This window comes from Nothobranchius furzeri, chromosome 16 (genome assembly GCF_043380555.1).
Source record: "Nothobranchius furzeri strain GRZ-AD chromosome 16, NfurGRZ-RIMD1, whole genome shotgun sequence".
Lineage (NCBI taxonomy): Eukaryota > Metazoa > Chordata > Actinopteri > Cyprinodontiformes > Nothobranchiidae > Nothobranchius > Nothobranchius furzeri.
Genome location: NC_091756.1, coordinates 55,021,312 through 55,041,794, shown reverse-complemented (window position 1 = coordinate 55,041,794; position 20,483 = coordinate 55,021,312). Strand labels below are relative to the sequence as shown.

The 20,483-nt window shown below is 43.4% G+C and overlaps 1 protein-coding gene across 1 annotated transcript; it reads left to right on the top strand.

Moving 5' to 3' along the window:
* The first annotated feature begins 5,543 nt into the window (after positions 1-5,543).
* Positions 5,544-20,229, top strand: ctns (cystinosin, lysosomal cystine transporter). Its single transcript, XM_015962223.3, has 11 exons — positions 5,544-5,628; positions 6,974-7,063; positions 7,381-7,459; positions 10,619-10,709; positions 11,273-11,376; positions 13,196-13,327; positions 15,636-15,735; positions 16,209-16,328; positions 16,449-16,619; positions 19,203-19,320; positions 19,515-20,229. Exons 2-11 carry the CDS (start codon positions 6,988-6,990, stop codon positions 19,661-19,663), a joined length of 1,140 nt encoding a protein of 379 aa, XP_015817709.1. The 5' UTR covers positions 5,544-5,628; positions 6,974-6,987; the 3' UTR covers positions 19,664-20,229.
* The last annotated feature ends 254 nt before the right edge of the window (positions 20,230-20,483 follow it).

The following is a 20,483-nucleotide window of genomic DNA, read 5'->3' as shown; positions in this document are numbered from 1 at the left end:
TTTCGAACTTTGTCTGTGTGATCATTGACCATATCTGTAAACAATGACAATGTGGACAGCTGACATCACCTAAGCCCCGCCCCCTGACTACAGGAATTTATTTTTTATGCTGAAATGCCCATATTTGTCCCCTCTAATTTAGTCAACATGACCCTAAGGTCATGCACTGTCTTCATGATGCTGTAATGACCATTCAGATCTGATAGCTTTCCAGAAAGGGAGGGGCTTTGATGCCATGGCGAATTCTGGCGTAACGCCGTAATCTTAATATTCAATTTAATGGTGAGCTCAGAGGGGATGCTGAGTCAGGGTGAGGTGCAGACTAGGAGGCCATTCGCGGTTTCTGGTGTCGGGGTGGTTGACGTTTCTGTTCTGTCAGACGTGCACTGGTGCGACGGCAGACCGGAGCGGCGCGGAGCTGCGAGGGCCGAACGACGCTGCTTGCAGCTTTAATTATTTTTTGTTATTCCGTGCCCCCTTTGAACAGCTTTTTGGGGACCTTAACATACCCCAAAACTCACAATATTTTGCACACTTGTCAGGCCTGGTGAAAAATTTGATATTTTAAAGGTCCCAAAAAAATCGCAAAGAAAATGGCTGAACAGCGCCCCCTACAAAGTGAAAAAAAACCCTCTCCATAAAGCTTAGTTTATCGTACAGTTATGAAATTTGGTACACTTGTAGTACTCAACAGTCCGCACAGAAAAGTCTCTTGCAACCATGGTCAATATCAAACAGGAAGTCGGCCATTTTGGGTTGAAATGGCGATTTTTTGCCGTTTTTGCCGTTTTTAGGGTCCGTCTCTGATTGGATTGCTCGATCATTTTTCGCACGATCGTCTCAAAAATTGTGTAAAATTGCTCAGAAGGGATGGGCGAACAAAATGAGATAAGGATTCTGAGTTTTCGTATATGTTGAAGGGGCGGAGCCAGGCCTCAAAGTTTGACTACTCGCCAAAAAAATTTAAATTGCTATAACTTCATAATTGAATGGAATAGCGTTACCAAACTTTCTGTGGTCATTTGTCATCGACCCACAAAGTAAATTGAATGGTCGGTTGATGACATCACACAAGCCCCGCCCCCTCAGGACCAAAAAGGTCAAGTTTTACTGTGAAAGGTCCCAAATTGCCCCATTTCACTTAATCACCACAAATTTGGAGCTGGTAACTCAAGGCAAGTGGGGGTTGCTTGGCGTCACTTTATGGGAGTTTTCGGCAGAGGGCGGGGCTGTGGCGGCGCGGCGAAGTAAGGCGTACCGCCGTGGCCTTACGTTTGCCTCCCATTTCTTTATTTCTAAAGATGTCGTCACGAAACTTCTTGTGAGTGATCCTAGTCTGGCCCCCCAAAAAATCTGACGTGAACATCCGGTGGGCGTGGCCAATTTTCTGAAATAGCGCCCCCTAGGACCATTAAAACTGTCAGCCCCAAGCCATGCTTTGACTGAGGATTACGAAATTTGGTACACTAATGTGGTGTCTCAGGACCTACAAAAAAGTCTCTTGGAGCCAAGTGCAAAGTCGCACAGGAAGTCGGCCATTTTGGTCCAAGTGCGCGATTTAGTTGTTTTCGCACACGTTGTTTGGAGAGTGATGCTCCGTCGCCCTTTTCACCAATCTCCTTCAAACTTCTGCTATATACTCTTAAGACATAGGGGAAAAAATTCAACCGTCGGATTTTTCAAAAGTTGAAAGGTGTGGGCGTGGCTAAGCCTCAAACTTTGAACTGTCGCCACGCCACTCTTTTTTTCACAGCTCCCTACTGGACTCCTTTTACCCAAACACCAGGATTCTGTGGCAAACAGCAGTAGACAACTTGAGGTTACTTGGTCTCCAGTACTGGCAGGTTTTGAAAAAAGGCGGGGCTTTGGGAGCATGGCGAAAATCACCATCACGCCATGGAAATACGTTTGCCTCTCATTCCTTAAGTTATCGAGATATCACCTCGAAATTTGTTGTGAGTGATCCTAGTCTGACCCCCAATAGAAATGGACAGCTAAAATTTGTGGGCGTGGCCAATTTTCTGAAATAGCGCCCTCTAGGACCATTAAAACTGCCAGCCCCTAGCCATGCTTTGACTGAGGATTACGAAATTTGGTAAACTAATGTGGAGTCTCAGGACCTACAAAAAAGTCTCTTGGAGCCAAGTCCAAAGTCGCACAGGAAGTCGGCCATTTTGGTACAAGTACGCGATTTAGTTGTTTTGGTACACGTTGTTTGGAGAGTGATGCTCCGTTGCTTTTTTCACCAATCGCTTTCACACTTCTGCTATATACTCTTAAGACGTAGGGGAAAAAATTCAACCGTCGGATTTTTCAAAAGTTGAAAGGTGTGGGCGTGGCTAAGCCTCAAACTTTGACCTGTCGCCACGCCACTCTTTTTTCACAGCTCCCTACTGGACTCCTTTTACCCAATCAGCAGGAATCTCTGGCAAATAGCAGTAGACAACGTGAGGTCACTTGGTCTCCAGTACTGGCAGGTTTCAAAAAAAGGCGGGGCTTTGGGAGCATGGCGAAAATCGCCATCACGCCATGGAAATACGTTTGCCTCTCATTTCTTCAGTTATCGTGATATCACTACGAAACTTCTGGTGAGTGATCCTAGTCTGACCCCAAGAGAAATAGACAGCTGAAGTTTGTGGGCGTGGCCTATTTCCTTAAATAGCGCCCCCTAGGACCTTTTAAACTAATAGCCCCAAGCCATGCTTTGACTGAGGATTACGAAATTTGGTACACTAATGTGTTGTCTCAGGAAAAAAAGTCTCTTGGAGCCAAGTGCAAAATCGTACAGGAAGTCGGCCATTTTGGTCCAAGTACTCAATTTAGTGGTTTTCGCAGACATTGTTTGGAGTATTATGCCCCATCGTCCTTTTCACCAATTGCCTTCAAACTCCTGCTATATCCTCTTAAGACATAGGGGAAAAAATTCAACCGTCGGATTTTTCAAAAGTTGAAAGGTGTGGGCGTGGCTAACCCTCAAACTTTGACCTTTCGCCATTACATTTCTTGGCTTAATAACTCCCATGTGCATGATCTAATCTATATCAAACTTTGTCTGTGTGATCACTGACCACATCTGAAGACAATGCCAATGTGGACAGCTGACATCCCCTAAGTCCCGCCCTCTACTACAGGAAGTCTATTGTTTTATGGTGAAATGCCCATATTTGTCATGATCTGAAAGCTTTCCAGCGGCCCTAGATAAGTTTAACCTACAATAACTTCAAACAACGTGGTCAGAAAAGCATTACAGTTGGTCTGTGTCATCAGATCCACGAGAGTCGTAAAGGTAGAGTATGCCCTAGTTGTGAGACGTGTAATATAATGGTGTCCTCAGAGGGGATGCTGAGTCAGGGTGAGGTGCGGACGAGGTGATCGTTTGCGGTTTCTGGTGTCGGGGTGGTCGACGTTTCTGTTCCGTGGACGTGCCCTATTGCCCCGGGCTGCCGGCCAGGCCGGAGCGGCGCGGAGCTGCGAGGGCCGAACGACGCTGCTTGCAGCTTTAATTTCGTTTGTTTTCATTTAAGTTAATTGCAGACTTTAATAAGGTACAAAGACTAAATGTTATATTAAGTGATTGTTTTGTCAGTTAAAGAACTGACAATGAACTTACCATTATAAGTTAGAAAATTGCTATTTATTATGGAGAAGCATCAAAATCAATGTGCATCAGCAAAGATGAAACACAAGCATGTATCAGAAAAAGTAAGAAAACTATCTTTTATATAGCGCCTCTCAAGATTAATCAAGGCTCTTCACGAAAACTAAATATTTAACATATAAAAATGGTTTAAAAATATAACAAAATGTTTAAAATGACAAAAAAAGTGTCTAAAATATGTAAGGAAAGAGAGAGAGAGAGAAAATGAATAGGAAAGAGGGAAATCGGTGGATCCCAGGATAGACAGAATAGGTAGAAAGTGCCGAACAAGGAGAGGGTAGTGATGAAGGTCACACAAAAGCCAGCTTGAACAGATGAGTTCAGCTGCTTTTTAAAGGAGACAACTGAGTCCACTGATCTCAGGCTCAGGGGGAGAGAGTTCCAGAGTCTGGGGGCCACAGCAGCAAATGATCTGTCACCTTTGGTCTTTAGCCTGGTGCGTTGCACAACCAGTAGGCTTTGGTCACTGGACCTCAGGGACCTGCTGGGGGTGTAGGGACTAAGAAGATCACCAATGTAAGATGGTGCTTGTCCATGTAAGGCCCTATAGACCAGAACCAGGATCTTGAAATGAACCCTGAAGTTGACTGGCAGCCAGTGCAGCTGGAGGAGAAGCGGGGTGATGTGGGTGTGTTTGGAGGACTTGGTCAGAAGCCGAGCACAGGCATTCTGAACCACCTGTAGATGGTTCAGGGAGGTTCCGCTCAGACACGTGAAAAGAGAGTTACAGTAGTCTTAAGTGTGAGGAGATGAAGGTGTGGAGAACTGTCTCAAGTTCAGAGCGGGACAGAATGGGACTCAGCTTAGCAACGTTCCTGAGATGGAAGAAGGAAGAGCGAACAAGAGAACTGACATGAGAATCCAGGGTGAGAGCTGGGTCAAAGGTCACACCATGATTCCTGACAGAGGGTTTGCTTGTCCGGGGCACAGATGAGGATCTCAGTCTTATTGTGGCAAGGTGGAGAAACAAGGGCCCGGGCAGAATTTGATCCCCAGACTCCCAGGTGAGAGTCACGCGCGCTTATCAGTCAGCCAAAGTGACATCCCCTTGACCAAGTAGCCAGGGCACATGATCAATCGGGACACTGTGACAGGACACATACACTGCCACATCATCTTCATTCAGCTGTAGAAAGTCACCAGCCATCCAGATTTTGATGGAGTCTAAGCAGGTGTGTAACAGCTGCAGCTTAGACATCTCATGGGGCTTAAAGGAGATGTACAGTTGGATGTCATCTGCTTAAAGATGGTAGGAGATTCCTTTAAAGGAGCTCAGAATGTGCTGAAGAGGAAGCAGATAGAGGAGGAAGAGCAGAGGCACCAGCACAAAACCTTGTGGGACACCATGGGTGAGGGATGTGGTGGAGGACCGAAACTTGGAGACGGCCACAGAGAAGGAACGCTCAGACAGATAAGAGGAGAACCACTCCAGAGCAGATCCTGATAGGCCTACCCAGTCTCTCAGCCTCTCCAGTAGCAGGTGATGGTCAACAGTGTCAAAGGCTGCAGTCAGGTCCAGGACCAGAATTTGTCAGACAGTAGTCAAATGTAAATGAAAAATAAACAACTAGCAAAAGCACCTAGATAATAATATGACTAAATTATACGGTAGATAATTAAGATCTGAATGTTGTTGGAAGCTGGCTCTGTATAAAACATAAAAAATATTTTTTGTGTTCTGTTTTTCATCATTTTTTGTCTCTTGTGAAACACGTGCGCCATATTGTGCTCATTTCATGTTATCTTATCTATACAATGTTTTTCTACTTCTGTGAATTGGACAAAGAGTCCGGAATAAAGAATATTGAAAATTGACTTTTCTTGACAACTCAAACAGCTGCTGTACCCTCTTTGACCACTCGTGGCAGCAACGGTCAGAAGACTAAAACAGAGGAACTGCAGACCAGAAGAAGAAGCAGCAGAAACAGCAGAAGTTGTTGTGGAAGCATCGTGTGGAAGCAACGATCCCGGTAAATGAGTGTAACTTTTTAAATTCTCGGAGCTTTTTTATTAATTTTATCTTGCGTGTTTGTTAGAGCGACTCTGTAAACTTAACTAGTTTAAATTATTGTGTTTAAATGACAGGAAACAAAAACTAGCAGGTTTAGCTTTCCTCCTGGTAAACTTAAGTACAGACAACATGATTTTATAGCCTGTGTTCTCAGTCAGACCTACTAATCTAATCTAAACTAAACAGCGGGTTGAAGCAGTATCAGATTACTCACTAACTCACTCACAAAGTCAAAATTAGCTCAGTAATAGTAAAGTAAATCACCTAGAGCTGTCATATTGGATCTTGTCCTCCAGATTTAGTCCAGGTGTAATGCTAATGAATCTGATGTCATCAAAATTTAAAAATCAATCAGACCACCTCAGGCTCTGCTCTTGTATTTGTCCTTCTCATCATTGATCTCAGTCTGAGTCAGGAACATTTCTGTCCTCTCAGACTCTAGACCTCCTGTTTTCTCTTGTTTGTATGGTTATTGGCAGGCCTCACCACTTTAGTTCTGTTTAGGTCTTCTGCCCCTTTTCTGGTTTTTTCTTCTTCTGTCTTCTGTGTTTGTGGAGTTTCTCCACATTTAACAAAGATCCAATTTGGGTTCCTGCAGGTCTTTGTTTACGTCTGTCGTCCTGTCTCCTCCTGTGTTGGTGGGCATGCTCTCTAGCTGAGCTGACAGAGGAGTGAGTGGTCAGTGAATGTTTCCTGTAGACCTCAGTGTTAAATATCCATCCATTGTCTGAACCAGCTTTGTCCAGACAGGGGGGTGTCTGCTTACTAATGCATTACAAAATATGGTTAAGCAGTTGATAATACTTTTTAAAATAGTTTACTAATGCTTAATAATGCACTAAGTAATGTTTATAATGGACCCTTTCTTTATTGTAAAGTTCTACCATGCTTGTTAGAAAAAAACGTGTTCAGCTCCTTGAGTCCCGCAGCGAGAATGCTCTGATTAAATTAGCATTAAAACCAACTGGTCACCTGTGTGTACATTCAATAATTGATCTGCACAATCAGCCAGTCCTGTTTTACTGAGATGAGTGAACAGACTGTTCCAGTAATCTAATCCTGAAGAGATTAAAAAGCCTGAATTATCATCCCAGATTCACTCACTGAAACCTTTAATCTGAGTTGAGACTTTCATCTTGCTTGTACAGGACGGTTTGTTGTTCTCCCCCATCCTCTCTGGTGACCTAGATGTTCACTGAGTTCATGTGTTTGGTGAAAGCGTTGAACTTAGCCTTTCGCTCTGGTTTGACCATACTTGGTGAACTGTGAATGTCTGGTTTTTAGGTTTCTTTGTGTTATTTTAGGTTACCGTGCAGTGATGGCTGGTCTGGACTCAACCAAAACATGGCTCTCTGCTCAGCTGCTGGTCTTCTGGATGCTCTCCAACATCTCTGGTGACTCATTAGATCTGATGGCTTCCTCTGGCTGTGTTTAGTAAACGTAGGCCATTCTTAGGCCGAATGCTCTTGGAACATGTTTAATCATTGGGTTTAAGGTTAGACATTCAGTTAAACATCATCTGAGGGCTGAAACACTCCAGGTGGAGTATGAGACTTTAGGGCTGCAAAATCCTGAGGTTTCTGATTCACATCCACTGATTTGTTGAATCTACCTGTTATTTTCTGTTTTTGCTGCTGTAGCTCATTATTAGAAACTAGTCCTTTCCCTGGTTTCTGTAGAAGTGGTTTATTTTTCTTTAAATGCCCCCTAGAGTCCACCGTGTGTCTGAATGCTCCAGATGCTGTCATGCTGGAGGAGAACTCGAGAGCAAGTATCATCGTCACCTCCAGGTTAGGCTGCCACCACGTCTGGAGTCCACATGTCCTTATCCTCACTGTCCCTTTGTCCCGTTTTTTTCTCTGACACAACTTTTAATTACATTCATAGTAGGGCTAGGAATAAATCGAAAAATTATCGTTATCAAAATTTCTGACACTTATCGAGATATTTATTCCCATGTCAATAAGTTTGATAATAAAAACATTTAAAAATCTGTGTAGGTTGGCAACAGTCATGTTGCTTTAAGAAGCTGTACCACCTTGAGTCACTACCGGGCCGGCCCGGGCCGGGTAGCGTAGGTTGTTTACATATCTGGGTGGCCTGGTATTTTTCCGGGCCAACCAAGGCTCATTCTCAGCCCTCTTCTCGAGGGGGTCTGCTTCAGGCCGACCAGGGCCAACACACCCACTGCTGACAGCAAATTCACACCTTCCATTAGAGCAAGCCTCTGATTGGTGGGTAGAATCAGCCCACATGGGCTTAAGGCAAGGATGTGTGGAATCAACCGGGCCAGGCTGGGGCCGACTGGGGCTACCCGGCCCGGGCTGACCCGGTACAGATGGGAATGGCCCATAATGGCCATTCCCATCTGTACCTGGTCGGCCTGACCCGGATAGCATAGCTTGCTTACATATCTTGTGGGCCATTCCCATCTGTCCCTGGTTAGCCCAGACCGGTTGATTCCACACATCCTTGCTTAAGCCTGATTTATGCTTCTTCGTCTGCGTCAGTGCGGAGACACGCAACGCCATTATCCGTCCTTGCGTAGGGCACGCAAGTACGTACGGAGTCGAGCCCACTTTTTTAAACATCCGTCGAACGAGACGGATTACGCAAGCTTGTGATTGGTCAGGACGCCGCTGTTGTTTACAGCGCCGCCATTGCAAAGAGAGCCGAGTTTAACTAGCGGCAGACACGGAGAAGCTTGAAGAATACCTCGCGAAAAAACTCTAAAAACATGAACGTTTAATTCTCCCGTGACTGGAGGAGTGAAAAGATGCGCAGCAAGCGTTTTATTTGTGGACGGAAATAACAGGAAACGTGGGTTTAGAGGTGGGGAGCGCATGAAGCGGTGGGAGAATGAGAGACAAATATGTCCGTGTTAAAAGTCTCTTATATACACAAAAAACACAAAATAAACACACGATCTTGGACCGATACATGACAGGATACCAAAGAACAGCGCTATGCCCTCTGTTGTCCTGCCGGGCAATTGCTTTGCAACGCTCTCCAGGAGACGGAGAAGTAAAAGAGCAAAACGCTTCCGTCAATCCGTGCGTGTCTGTCCCTTGCGGAGCTGACGGAGAAGCGTAAACCAGGCTTTAGTTATGCAAGGAATGCAGTCAGAGACATTTTCAGTTTCTAGGTAATCAGCATGATAATGAATTGAGCATGCCTTAAGCCCATGTGGGCTGATTCTACCCACCAATCAGAGGCTTGCTCTAATGGAAGGTGTGAATTTGCTGACAGCAGTGGGTGTGTTGGCCCTGGTCGGCCTGAAGCAGACCACCTCAGAAAGAGGGCTGAAAAACAGTCTTGTTGCACCCTGAAAAAAGGCAGGCCACCGCTATCCGGGCCGGGACCACCAGGCACAGATAGGAATGGCCCATTGGTGGCCTGCCTTTTTTCAGGGTGCAACAAGACTGTTTTTCAGCCCTCTTCTCGAGGGGGTCTGCTTCAGGCCGACCAGGGCCAGCACACCCACCGCTGACAGCAAATTCACACCTTCCATTACAGCAAGCCTCTGATTGGTGGGTAGAATCAGCCCACATGGGCTTAAAGGTTGGTTTATGCTTGACGCGTCCGCGAGGTCCGCACGGCTCCACGCGGAAAAGTTGCGTAATTTTAACAACCACGCCCCTCCATCGCGCCTCCGCACGGCCCAGAATTTCCGGAACGCGCACCTCGGAAAATTTCTAACCACACGGATGGTCGGACGCGGAAAAACATGGTGGACCGGCAAGAACTAGTATGGCAGAGGGTCGTAAATACAGACATTTGTATGATTCAGCTCTCAGAGATCACCGTGATCAACGTGTTGTAAATAATTCTTGGAGAGAAATAGCTCGCACTGTCGGAAAAGACGAGAACGCTGTTAAAAATGCTGAAATGCCATGAACAGTAATTTCTACTTCTACTATGGTGTAGTGTTGGGTGCGTGCCGTAGAGCTCCATGCTGCCCCCTACAGTTTGGGAGATTATTGGCTCACCGCAGAGACGAGCCGCATGATCCATATACGCTGCGAGTTGTGAAGCGCGTTCCATCCGCGAGCCGCATCACCGCGCGGAAAGTGAATGCATCAAGCATAAACCAAGCTTAAGGCATGCTCAATTCATTATCATTCATTATCATGCGGATTACCTAGAAACTGAAAATGTCTCTGACTGCATTCCTTGCATACCTAAGCAAGGATGTGTGGAAACAACCGGGCCAGGCTGGGGCCGACTGGAGCTATCCGGGCCGGGCCGACCCGGTACAAATGGGAATGGCCCAATAAAAATGTGACTCAACAAAATACATGTGACAGCCCCATCTAGTGGACAACTTTTGTTTCTGCACATATCTGTAGTTATCGTCCATTTATCTTTATCGAGGTGAAATCCTCAATATATTGTGATATTGATTTTATGCCATATCGCTGAGCCCTAATTCATAGCTTTTTAAAAATTTGTGTCATAAAATAGTTCAAAAATTTGAAATAGGAACAAAGCTATGTTGAAAAATAGCCGACAGAGCAGCGGTGTCAGAATCACGACACGAAATAAAAAACTCTGGTCCACGTCGAGGCCAGTCTCGACGATTTTTTATACTAAACTGAAGATATGAATTGGATGGTTTCTCAGATGTATCTTGTCCAATTATTTTCTGTTGACCATTTGGATGTGAGTGAGCTGATGACTTCAGCAGAAACCTCTGTAGTACGATCCGCCTCATGCGTCCTTCAAAGAAAGTAATCCAAATTGTCTGATAAATTCCCTTTTATTACTGATCTGGTTTTAGCAAACAGAAATAATTTAGCCAATTGTCCAACGGACCTCGGATGGAAAAAGTTTTAATGTCAGACGGTGACTGAAATAAAGGTTTGTCTTATTATAGAACAAATGTATCATTCAGTGTCTCTTACACTGTGTGTGTGTGTGTGTGTGTGTGTGTGTGTGTGTGTCCTTAGTTCAGCTGGAAACCAGTCGACTGTGATTTACCTAAACATAACCTACAGCTCCAGGAGGAACTACTCTTCTGTAATAACTCTACCTGAACAGGTAACATGTGTATTTAGAAACTCGTTTGTACGTTCATTCTGTGTTTATCTCTGTTATCCAGTTGTTGTCAGAGATTGCCAGTGTTAGTGGCGTCACTTCCTTTTATCCTGTTTTAATTTCCAGGTAAAAAAAAACAATTTTTTTACTAAAACGTAAGAAAAGAACAAAAATGTATGTATTTAGAGTTTGTTTCCTGCAGCTTTGTGTTTTATAGACCAGAGTTTGGACTTCAAGCATCGACTGACACGTTTCCTTTTTCCTGTCATGTGATCTGCAGCTTGTTGTAACCAAACTAGGGTGTTAAATATGAACTCAAAGCAATAAAGGAAGTGAGAAGAGAATGACTGTGGCCGCCCTCGCTTTTGTTGTGATAGAAAACAAAAATATCTGGATCGAGTCAAAAGGGTTTCAGGAAAGATTAGATCTATGATTCAATATTATGATCCTGGTAAAACTGAAGTAGTGTCAGAACTAGGACACATTATGATCTGTAATTGCTGTTAACAAGAGGCATGGTGTTCTGCTAAAATCACACGTCTCCTCTGGTTTGGTGTCATGTTCAGGTGTTGCTTCCTGAGGAGGCTACTTCTGTCAGCTTCCCTGTGACATCCCATGAGGTTGGTCAGGTGACTACATACCTGCTCAGCAACAGCTCCAACCTGACCAGGTCAGTTCAGTGTTCTAAAACAAACTTGTGGACAAGCTGGGACTGTTCTCAACACTTGCCCTATAAAACACAACTTTTAGACAAAATTATGCTCTTTGTTTAAATAAATCTCGTTGTTAATTTTCTCTAACAAATAGGGATGTGCATTGGTGAAATTACGGCGAAACAAAAGTATCACGATATCGCGATGCATTCAGTCAGACGATATTAGCGATTTTTTAAGACTGAATTTATTCTAGGAAAATTCAATAAACAGTCCAAACTGATACGCAACATGTTAAACATGAGGTCTCTGAACCATAACAGAGGGATTTACATTTCAATGGTGGAAACAAAACCCATTGCACACGGCTGCAAGCTAGCAGTCAATCAATCAATCAATCAATCAATCAATCAATCAAAGCTTTATTTATAAACCGCCTTCCGCAACCCTGTCAATGTCTGAGTTGCATCAAAAGAAAAGAAAATACACAAAAGGTTGCATGTAAATTCTTCCATAAATTAGATACACGGCTTTTGAATATCAATATTATATTGTGGGAAAAAATATCACAATATATTACCATGTCGATGTTTTCTTACATCCCTACTGTCAAAGGAGTAGGGCCTCTTGACGGAGACAGGGATGGGTACCGAATTCGGTACTTTTTAAGGTACCGACCGAATTCCATAGAACCGACCGAGCACCGATTCACGTCATTTCAAACGGTGCCTCGTTTCGGTACCCGTCCTTCATAACGAGAACTTGCCAAGACAGCTGCGCATGCGCAAGAGCGTTATGTCGTCGCTCACTGCGAGCGAGTTGTAAACAGAGCAGCATGGTAGAAAGAACGCACGCTAACGCTTGGGTCCACTTCACTAAATGTGATGGGTAACTGGGTGATGATGAAACCAGCAACAACGATCTAAGTGAGACATCCTCATCTTAATCTGCTCCGGTAGGTAAATAAAATGTTTATGATAACGTTAGCTTGATATGTTAGCTTCCGTTTCGCTAATGGTGCGTTCGCTTTCTCCTCGGAACTCTGAATTTCCGACTAGAACATGAACGCGCTCTAAAGTTTGGCTTCACTTTACTAAATGCGACGGGAGATTGGGTGAAGATGAAACCAGTGACAACGATCTAAGTGTGAGGCATCATCGTTTTAATCTGCTCCAGCAGCTAAATAAACTGTTTAAGATAACGTTAGCTTGGTATGTTCGCTTCCGTTGCCACCGTTGTTATCAGCTAATGGTGCGTTCGCTTTCTCCTCGGAAATTCTAGCTTCCCAGTAGGAAAAATCAAATGAAAAAAGATGGCAAAAGGAATGAAGATACACAGTAAATTTAGTTCACAGTAAAGATGTTTGCTTCAGTTTAATTATCAGCTTATAAAACTACAAGGACGATGTTAAAATACAAACAGTTGAATGTTATTTATCGTGATATTTATCAAATATTGTTATATATTGAGAAAAATATATATTTAATTATAAAAGAGAATTGAAATAATAAACACTCAAAAGTATTGAAAATTGGTACCGTCAAGTACCGGTATCGATTCCTAGGTACCGGGAATTAGTACCGAATCGATTGAAACGTCAAAGGTACCCATCCCTATCAATGCCACATACTGTTCCAGTTCAGGCCTAGTATCGAAACCCATCTGCAGGTCTCCGTTAGCCACCCTAAACGCTAATAAAGTCACAGCTGCTTCACAGGATGGCAGCAAGTCTGTAAAATCACATTCAGTCTGAATGTTACTCTGATTTTACCGTTTCACCTGATTTAAAACTAGTGTTGTCTGTAAACCTGCAGTTCAGTTCAGTTTGTTTTCTAGATCCAGGATTCACTTTACAGTGATCCACAGCAGAGTCCTGTTGGTGGTCAGCGAGGCGATCGGCTGGATTTACTTTGTGGCCTGGTCTGTGTCGTTCTATCCACAAGCCTGGGAAAACTGGAGGAGAAAAAGGTAGTTTGCTGTGTCTGTCACCTGCATTTTCTGGATATGTGGAACAGAATAGGGAGTAAAATATTACAGGTCTGCTATAGAAACATTAAAATAAGAGTAGCAGGCAAAAATAAACCTTTAAAAGGCGTCAACACTGAGATATATTTTGATTTGTTGCAGTAGACTCAGCTAGTTTCCAGCTTAACTGGTTTAACTGGTATTATTTATTAATCCAACTCGGAAGTACCCAACATTTTTCAACTGATCAAATGAAGCTGCACACCTACATGGTGAAGTACGGTATGTGCTGGGTGCCATCAAAGTGCAAAAGCATAAAATGAACCAAGTGTTGTTTAAAGAGTCGCAGGTCTGACCCTGTTTCTGTGGTTTTAAATCAAAACATCAGTTCACCACCAAAAGCTGTTCTTGTGCAGGGTCACTGCCATGTTCAGTAGAAATACATAATCATGTATACTTTTTTTGGATGTTTTCATACTTAGAATTTGCTCCGATTCCACTCCAGTGCTTTCTCCAAAATCCCCACTGGTATGACTGGAAAAGCTTTGAGCGCTGTTGAAAAGTTCAGCGCCTGAACGAAGCAGCACTCAGCCGCGGTGCTGGTCACAGACCATTACGTACTGGCTGCATTCGGATGTATTTGATCCTTTTGGTGGAGTAAAGCACCATCAGACTTTTGTTATTCACAACATAATTATTACCTCACCCAGTGGGACGCCTGGTATTCGCTCTCCTGTTAGCTTTATCTGGACATCACGCTGGACTCCTGCTTCCCACCAATGAACAAACCCTCATGGTAATTTATAGAATTATGCAATACCGTGCAAAGGTTTTAGGCAAGTGTAGAAAAATGCTGTAAACAAAGATTTCTTTCAGAAATATAAAAAAATTGGTTCATTTTTACTAATTTACAAATTACAAAGGGAGTGACCCCAAACATCCAAAGTCATTAAAGAGCAAGTAAATAAACTTAAATAAACTTTTTTTGCTGATAAACTAAATAAACGAGTGTCTAATCGTGCTGCAGACATGTGTCGTCAATAATTTGGCACTTCAGTGCATCTTAGTTAAAATTTAAATATTCTGCCTAAAACTGGCAGTGTTGTGCCGTTGTCAGGTAAAAACTCGGCACTATATTTGAATTTAAATCTGCCACCGCTATTGGCTTAGAGGTATGCTATGATGTAAATTGGTACATTATGATGTCACAATGCTGTCGTGAGCCTGTGTGTGTGTGTATTTGTTAGCAGCTCCGCCTTCTCGGTCTGCCAGGCAACAGCATTTGTTGCATTTTTCAAACATGAAGTGAGAGTGGAGATAGACTCTGGTAGGGGGTGACTTGCTCTTTAAGAACTATCTTCAGCATAAAGAAGTAGAAGAAGTCCTGGGGGTGATGGCCTGGCCCCCACAGAGCCCTGATCGCTGCATCATGGAGCGTTTCTAGGATTACACGAAGAGACAGAAGGATGTGAGGAAGGCCACACCCACAAAACACGTGCGGTTAGCTCTCCAAAGATGTTTGGAGCAACCTCCCAGCCCAGTTCCTTCAACAACTGTGTGCAAATGTAGCTGAAATAAATTGGAAGGCAAAATGTGTTCACAGCAAACATTGATCTTATTTAGACTTCTCTTTTGTTCATTCTCAGATTTTTGTCGATTGCTGAAAATAAATCATTAACTCTAATTCTTGAAAGCACTCTTTGTTTACAGCATGCTTTCACATCTGCCTAAAACTGTTGCACGGTACAGTGATCCCTCGCTACTTTGCGGTTCGTTTATCGCGGATTCACGACTTCGCGGATTTTTTCTTTGGAGCCTTATTCAAGGGAAATTCGCCGATTTGCGGTATTTTTCACCGATTCGCGGCATTTTTCTATGCGAAATATCAAGAAATTCCTGTTTTTTTTCTCATCAATTTCATCATAAAATGCACTTTTTGTAATAAAACTATAAAAAAACCAAGTAAAAAAATTTTTTTCTTGAGTTTTATCCACAAAAAGAGAATGTGATCATACGATAATTCAATATAGTACTGTACTGTAAATATGGTGTCCCTACTTCGCGGATTTTCACCTATCGCGGCCAGGTCTGGAACGCATCTACCGCGATAAACGAGGGATCACCTGTAATGTCTGTAGATGAAGTAACCAACGATAACTCTGAATAGACTCAAGCAGGTATGTTAAGTAGAAGCTGATGCTATTTCTCTGATCAGATGTTTGTTGTCCATCCAGATAGGGAAGAGTTTCCCCCAGGGACATTACAACGCTTTTATTTTCCTCGTGTGGGTCTAAATGGCTTTTGTCTACAGTGTTGTAGGTCTCAACTTTGACTTCCTGGCTCTGAACCTGACAGGATTCATAGCTTACAGCGTCTTCAACGTCGGGCTGTTCTGGGTACCCTACATAAAGGTAACGTCATCCTCCGGTCACCGGTCACATCCAGAACATCCCCCAGCCATGTTCAGACTACTCAGAGCTGAAAACAGACCATAATATGAACATGACTCTCTCAGCAGCCAGTCATCCTGTTCTAATAAATCATCAGGCATGCATGAGTGATTGGGTTAGGGTAAAAGGTCCCGTTTCTCTCCCCTTTAGCAGGTAAAGTGCTTTCATGACTCACACACCTGAGACTACAGGAGCAGGTTTCTCTCATCAGACCAAACTCTGCAGAGGAGCACAACCCCTGATGGGTCTCTCTCTGTTTTAAACCCTCCTCTGTTATTTTTCTGCTCTCAGATGTATGTCTTTGTTGTCATGGTGCAGGAAGCGTGTGAGCGTTTTAGAATCTTTACCAAACCTGTAGATCAGGATCACGTCGTGTCTTCAGATCGTGACCGGATGTGTAAAAGTTTGTTCAGTCGGTGTCGCTTTGTTCACAGGAGTTGTTTCTGGAGAAGAACCCCAATGGAATCAACCCGGTCAGTGCCAGCGATGTCTTCTTCAGTCTTCATGCGCTCCTCTTCTGTGTCCTCTATGTCAGCCAAGCTGTTGGTTATGAGGTACCTAAACACCATCCTGCTCCTAGCAGGACCACCTGCACCTACAAGAGAGAGGAGCTTTGAAGTGATGAAGACCAGCTGGAACCTTCTAAAATCCACCTGTGCTTCTTTGTGTTCCAGAAGGGGGGTCAGAGAGTCTCTTGGACTGCCAGGTTCTTGTTGCTGATTGGCTGGACGTTTGCTGTGGTCAGCTTGTTTCTTGCTGTAGCCAAACAGATTACCTGGTTGGATTTCCTGTACTTCTTCTCCTACATTAAACTTGCAGTCACGCTGGTGAAATACGTACCACAGGTAAGCTGATCGAAGGGACTCGTGCAGAAACGCAAACATTGTTCAGAAACAAAGATGCTCTGGACGATTGTTGTCTGATGGGTAAACTGAGTTTATGGTTACTGTAGCAATGAGTGCTGCTCATCCATCTGGTGTAGAAAAACGGACCAGAGATCATTACTGTTCTCTCTAGTTTAAAGAGCAAGTCACCCCCTACAATAAACTTACTTCACTCCCACTTCATGTTTGAAAAATGCAACAAATGCTGTTGCTTGGCAGACCGAGAGGGCGGAGCCGCTAACAAATACGCACACACACAGGCTCACAATGGCATTATGACATCATAATATACCAGATGACATCATAGCATACCTCTTAGCCAATAGCGGTGGCAGATTTAAATTCAAATACAGTGCAGAATTTTTCCCTGATGACGGCACAACACTGACAGTTTTAGGCAGAATATTTGAATTTTAACCAAGATGCACTGAACTGCCAAATTATTGACTACACGTGTCTGTAGCAAAGACACTCCTTTATATAGTTTATCAGCAAAAAAATGTGATTTGGGGGTGACTTGCTCTTTAACAACACACGATTATTGTTAAATGTTAAAGTTAAAGTCCCAACAGTTGTCACACACACTGATGTGTGTGTGCGACATTTGTTCTCCGCATTTGACCCATCCCCGGGGGGGGGGGGGGGGGGGGGGTAGGGGGGGGGGTAGTGAGCTGCAGGCACAGCTGCGCTCGGGAACCATTTGGTGGTTTACCCCCCCCCCCCCCCCCCCCGATCCAAGCCTTTAATGCTGAGTGTCAAGCAGGGAGGCATTGGGTCCCATTTTTTTCCCACGCTCCTTCTCCACGTTAGCAGATGCAACTGAGCTTGTGTGTGTGATCATCGTTCTATGGCTCCAAGACATCGTGGACATCTGACCTAATAAAGCCTGATGCTTCTCCGTCTGCGTCAGTGCGGAGACATGCAACGCCATTATCTGACCTTGCGTAGGGCTCCGGCAGGCACGCAAGTACGTACGGAGTCGAGCCCACTTTTTTAAACATCCGTCGAACGAGACGGATTACGCAAGCTTGTGATTGGTCAGGATGCCGCTGTTGTTTACAGCGCCGCCATTGCAAAGAGAGCCGAGGATAACCAGCGGCAGACACGGAGAAGCTTGAAGAATACCTCGCGAAAAAACTAAAAATATGAACGTTCAATTCTCCCGTGACTGGAGGAGTGAAAAGATGCGCAGCAAGCGTTTTATTTGTGGACGGAAATGACAGGAAACGTGGGTTTAGAGGTGGGGAGCGCATGAAGTGGTGGGAGAATGAGAGACAAATATGTCCGTGTTAAAAGTCTCTTATATACACAAAAAACACAATATAAACACACTATCTTGGACCGATACATGACAGGATACCACAGAACAGCGCTACGCCCTCTGTTGTCCTGCCGGGGAATTGCTTTGCAACACTCCCCAGGAGACAGAGAAGTATGAGAGCAAAACGCTTCCGTCAGTCCGTGCGTGTCTGTCCCTTGCGGAGCTGACGGAGAAGCATAAACCAGGCGAAGAACTGTGGTGGCCATCTTGAATCTGGCTGATCCCAGTGGGTGGTCCATCTTGTGAAGCACGGGTTATGTAGCTAACCAACAGAGGGTTGTAGGTGTGATTACTGGTTGCAGCCTTCCTGCTTTTTGCAGTTAGCATGTGGAATTAAATTGTTTATTTATGAAACCCCTTCCCATCCCCATTCAAGCAGGCCCAAGGTGGTGTACTTAAGGCAGATACACATAAAAACAATATAAAAGAAAAATTATGATAAAATAAAAGCATAAAATAATGAGAAAAAAAGCAATAAAACTAAAGAGCCAGGAAGCCAAGAAGAAACACTAAAAATATGAATAAAACTAGAAAACTGATCTAAAATAAAGCTCTAGTCTAGTTTTTGAATGGGCAGAGACGTAGACTGTTTAATCTCTGATGGTTCCAGAGCCAAGGACCTATAACTGAAAGTGTAACTTATACCTGAAAAAACACGACCACCGCAAGTCTTTTGACTGAGGAACCACTAACAGGTCACTCTAAACTGAGCGTAGAGTCCTCGCAGGGATGTAACGAGTCACAAGTGAAGCTAAATACGGTGGCGCTGACTCTGACACAGAGAGTTAAAATAAAACGCCAGGATTTTGACCAGAATGCTGTATTTCACTGGTAAACCTTTGCACTTTTTTGCTGCCCCACCTAGATTTTATCTGCATGTATTTGTTGGTTTTTAAATGGTTTTATTTTTTTTAATGTTTATTTCTGCTGTGCAGCACTTTGCTTGGTCCTTGGGCCATGTGAAGGTGCTGTATAAATAAAGTTTAGTAGTAGTAGTAGTAGTAGTAGTAGTATTAGTAGTAAACCAGCCCATGTTGTTGCCAATCCTGTGTGACTTTTATTTGGGTTCCCTAGAGTCCCTTCCACAGGCCAAAATATGCATGTTAGGTTAGGTCTTTCTGGATAAAAGCATCTGTAGAATGTATAAACACACAGCAGTAAGAACATCTTTACCCACATTTGGGCCGAGAGTGACAAGTGTGTGTGTGTGTGTGTGTGTGTAGGCATACATGAACTACAGGAGACAGAGCACTGAGGGATGGAGTATTGGGAACGTCCTGTTGGACTTCACTGGTGGAGGCTTCAGTATTCTCCAGATGATCATCCAGTCCTATAATAACGGTAATGATGCTGAACGAGGTACAGCTTTTATCTTCCTTCAATCAAAATAAAACAACAGCCTTATGGCATTTCCCCCACACTCAAAGCTCAAAGCTGTTTTGTCTGACAGCTGTGCAAGCCTTTTGTGATTTCCTGTCACAACCATGTGGTCATTCTCTTCTCTTAACTGATGGTCGTATCTTGTGTCTCCTCAGATGAGTGGATGCTGGTGTTTGGTGATCCCACTAAGTTTGGTTTGGGCCTCTTCTCAGTGCTGTTTGACATCATCTTCATGATTCAGCACTACTGCCTGTACAGACGGGTGAGACGGTATGAAGCTGTTCCGGATCTACAGGATGACTGACACCAGCTCAAATCCACACACTGGAGCAGAACTGTTCAGCTCAAGCTGTCTCACTAAAGACTTGCCGTTGGTCATCTTTGACCCCCCCCCCCCAGAAGTGCCTGCAGGCCTGTGATCCTGATGCTGATACTTCAGTGATGTTGTTTCAGAACCATCTCAGGAAGATCAGCTTGGCTCTTTCTTACACTCTTTACTGAGAGCATATTTAACATAATTAACTTAATGACTTAAAGCACTTTTTAACACACACACACACACACACTTTAGAAATGTAATCACGTGTTTATTTTTTCATGATTTGATCTCAAATGTAACAGCTGTAACAATGTGTTGTTAGACCTGATTAAATATGCTGATTAATGAGTTAATTTAATAAGTAAACCAGCTTTAATTGTGCTTTTATTAATATTATTGATATAACAATAATAATAATAATAATAAAAAAATAACATAACAAATGTATAGAAACGGCAAGAAAATAATCTGCTTTCCAGATAATGCTAATTTGTAGTTATGTATCATAAAGATAATTTTGTTTGTTTTTTAATTAAACTCCTCCATGGTAATATGTCTCAAGGCTCTTTGGATCACTGAAATCAATATCAGACACCTGAAGCATTTTCCATGCCAGTCCTGTTAAATGAAAGACTGCAGAAGAAGCACTTTTCTTTTCTGAAAAACAATCTTAATCCTCCCTCTCCTCATAATTAAAACTTAATGACTGTTATTATCATCATCATCATGATTAATAATTATAATATTACCGTTGTATTAATGTTATTTGTAGGAATCCACTCTAGGGGTATATTTGCAGAGGGGT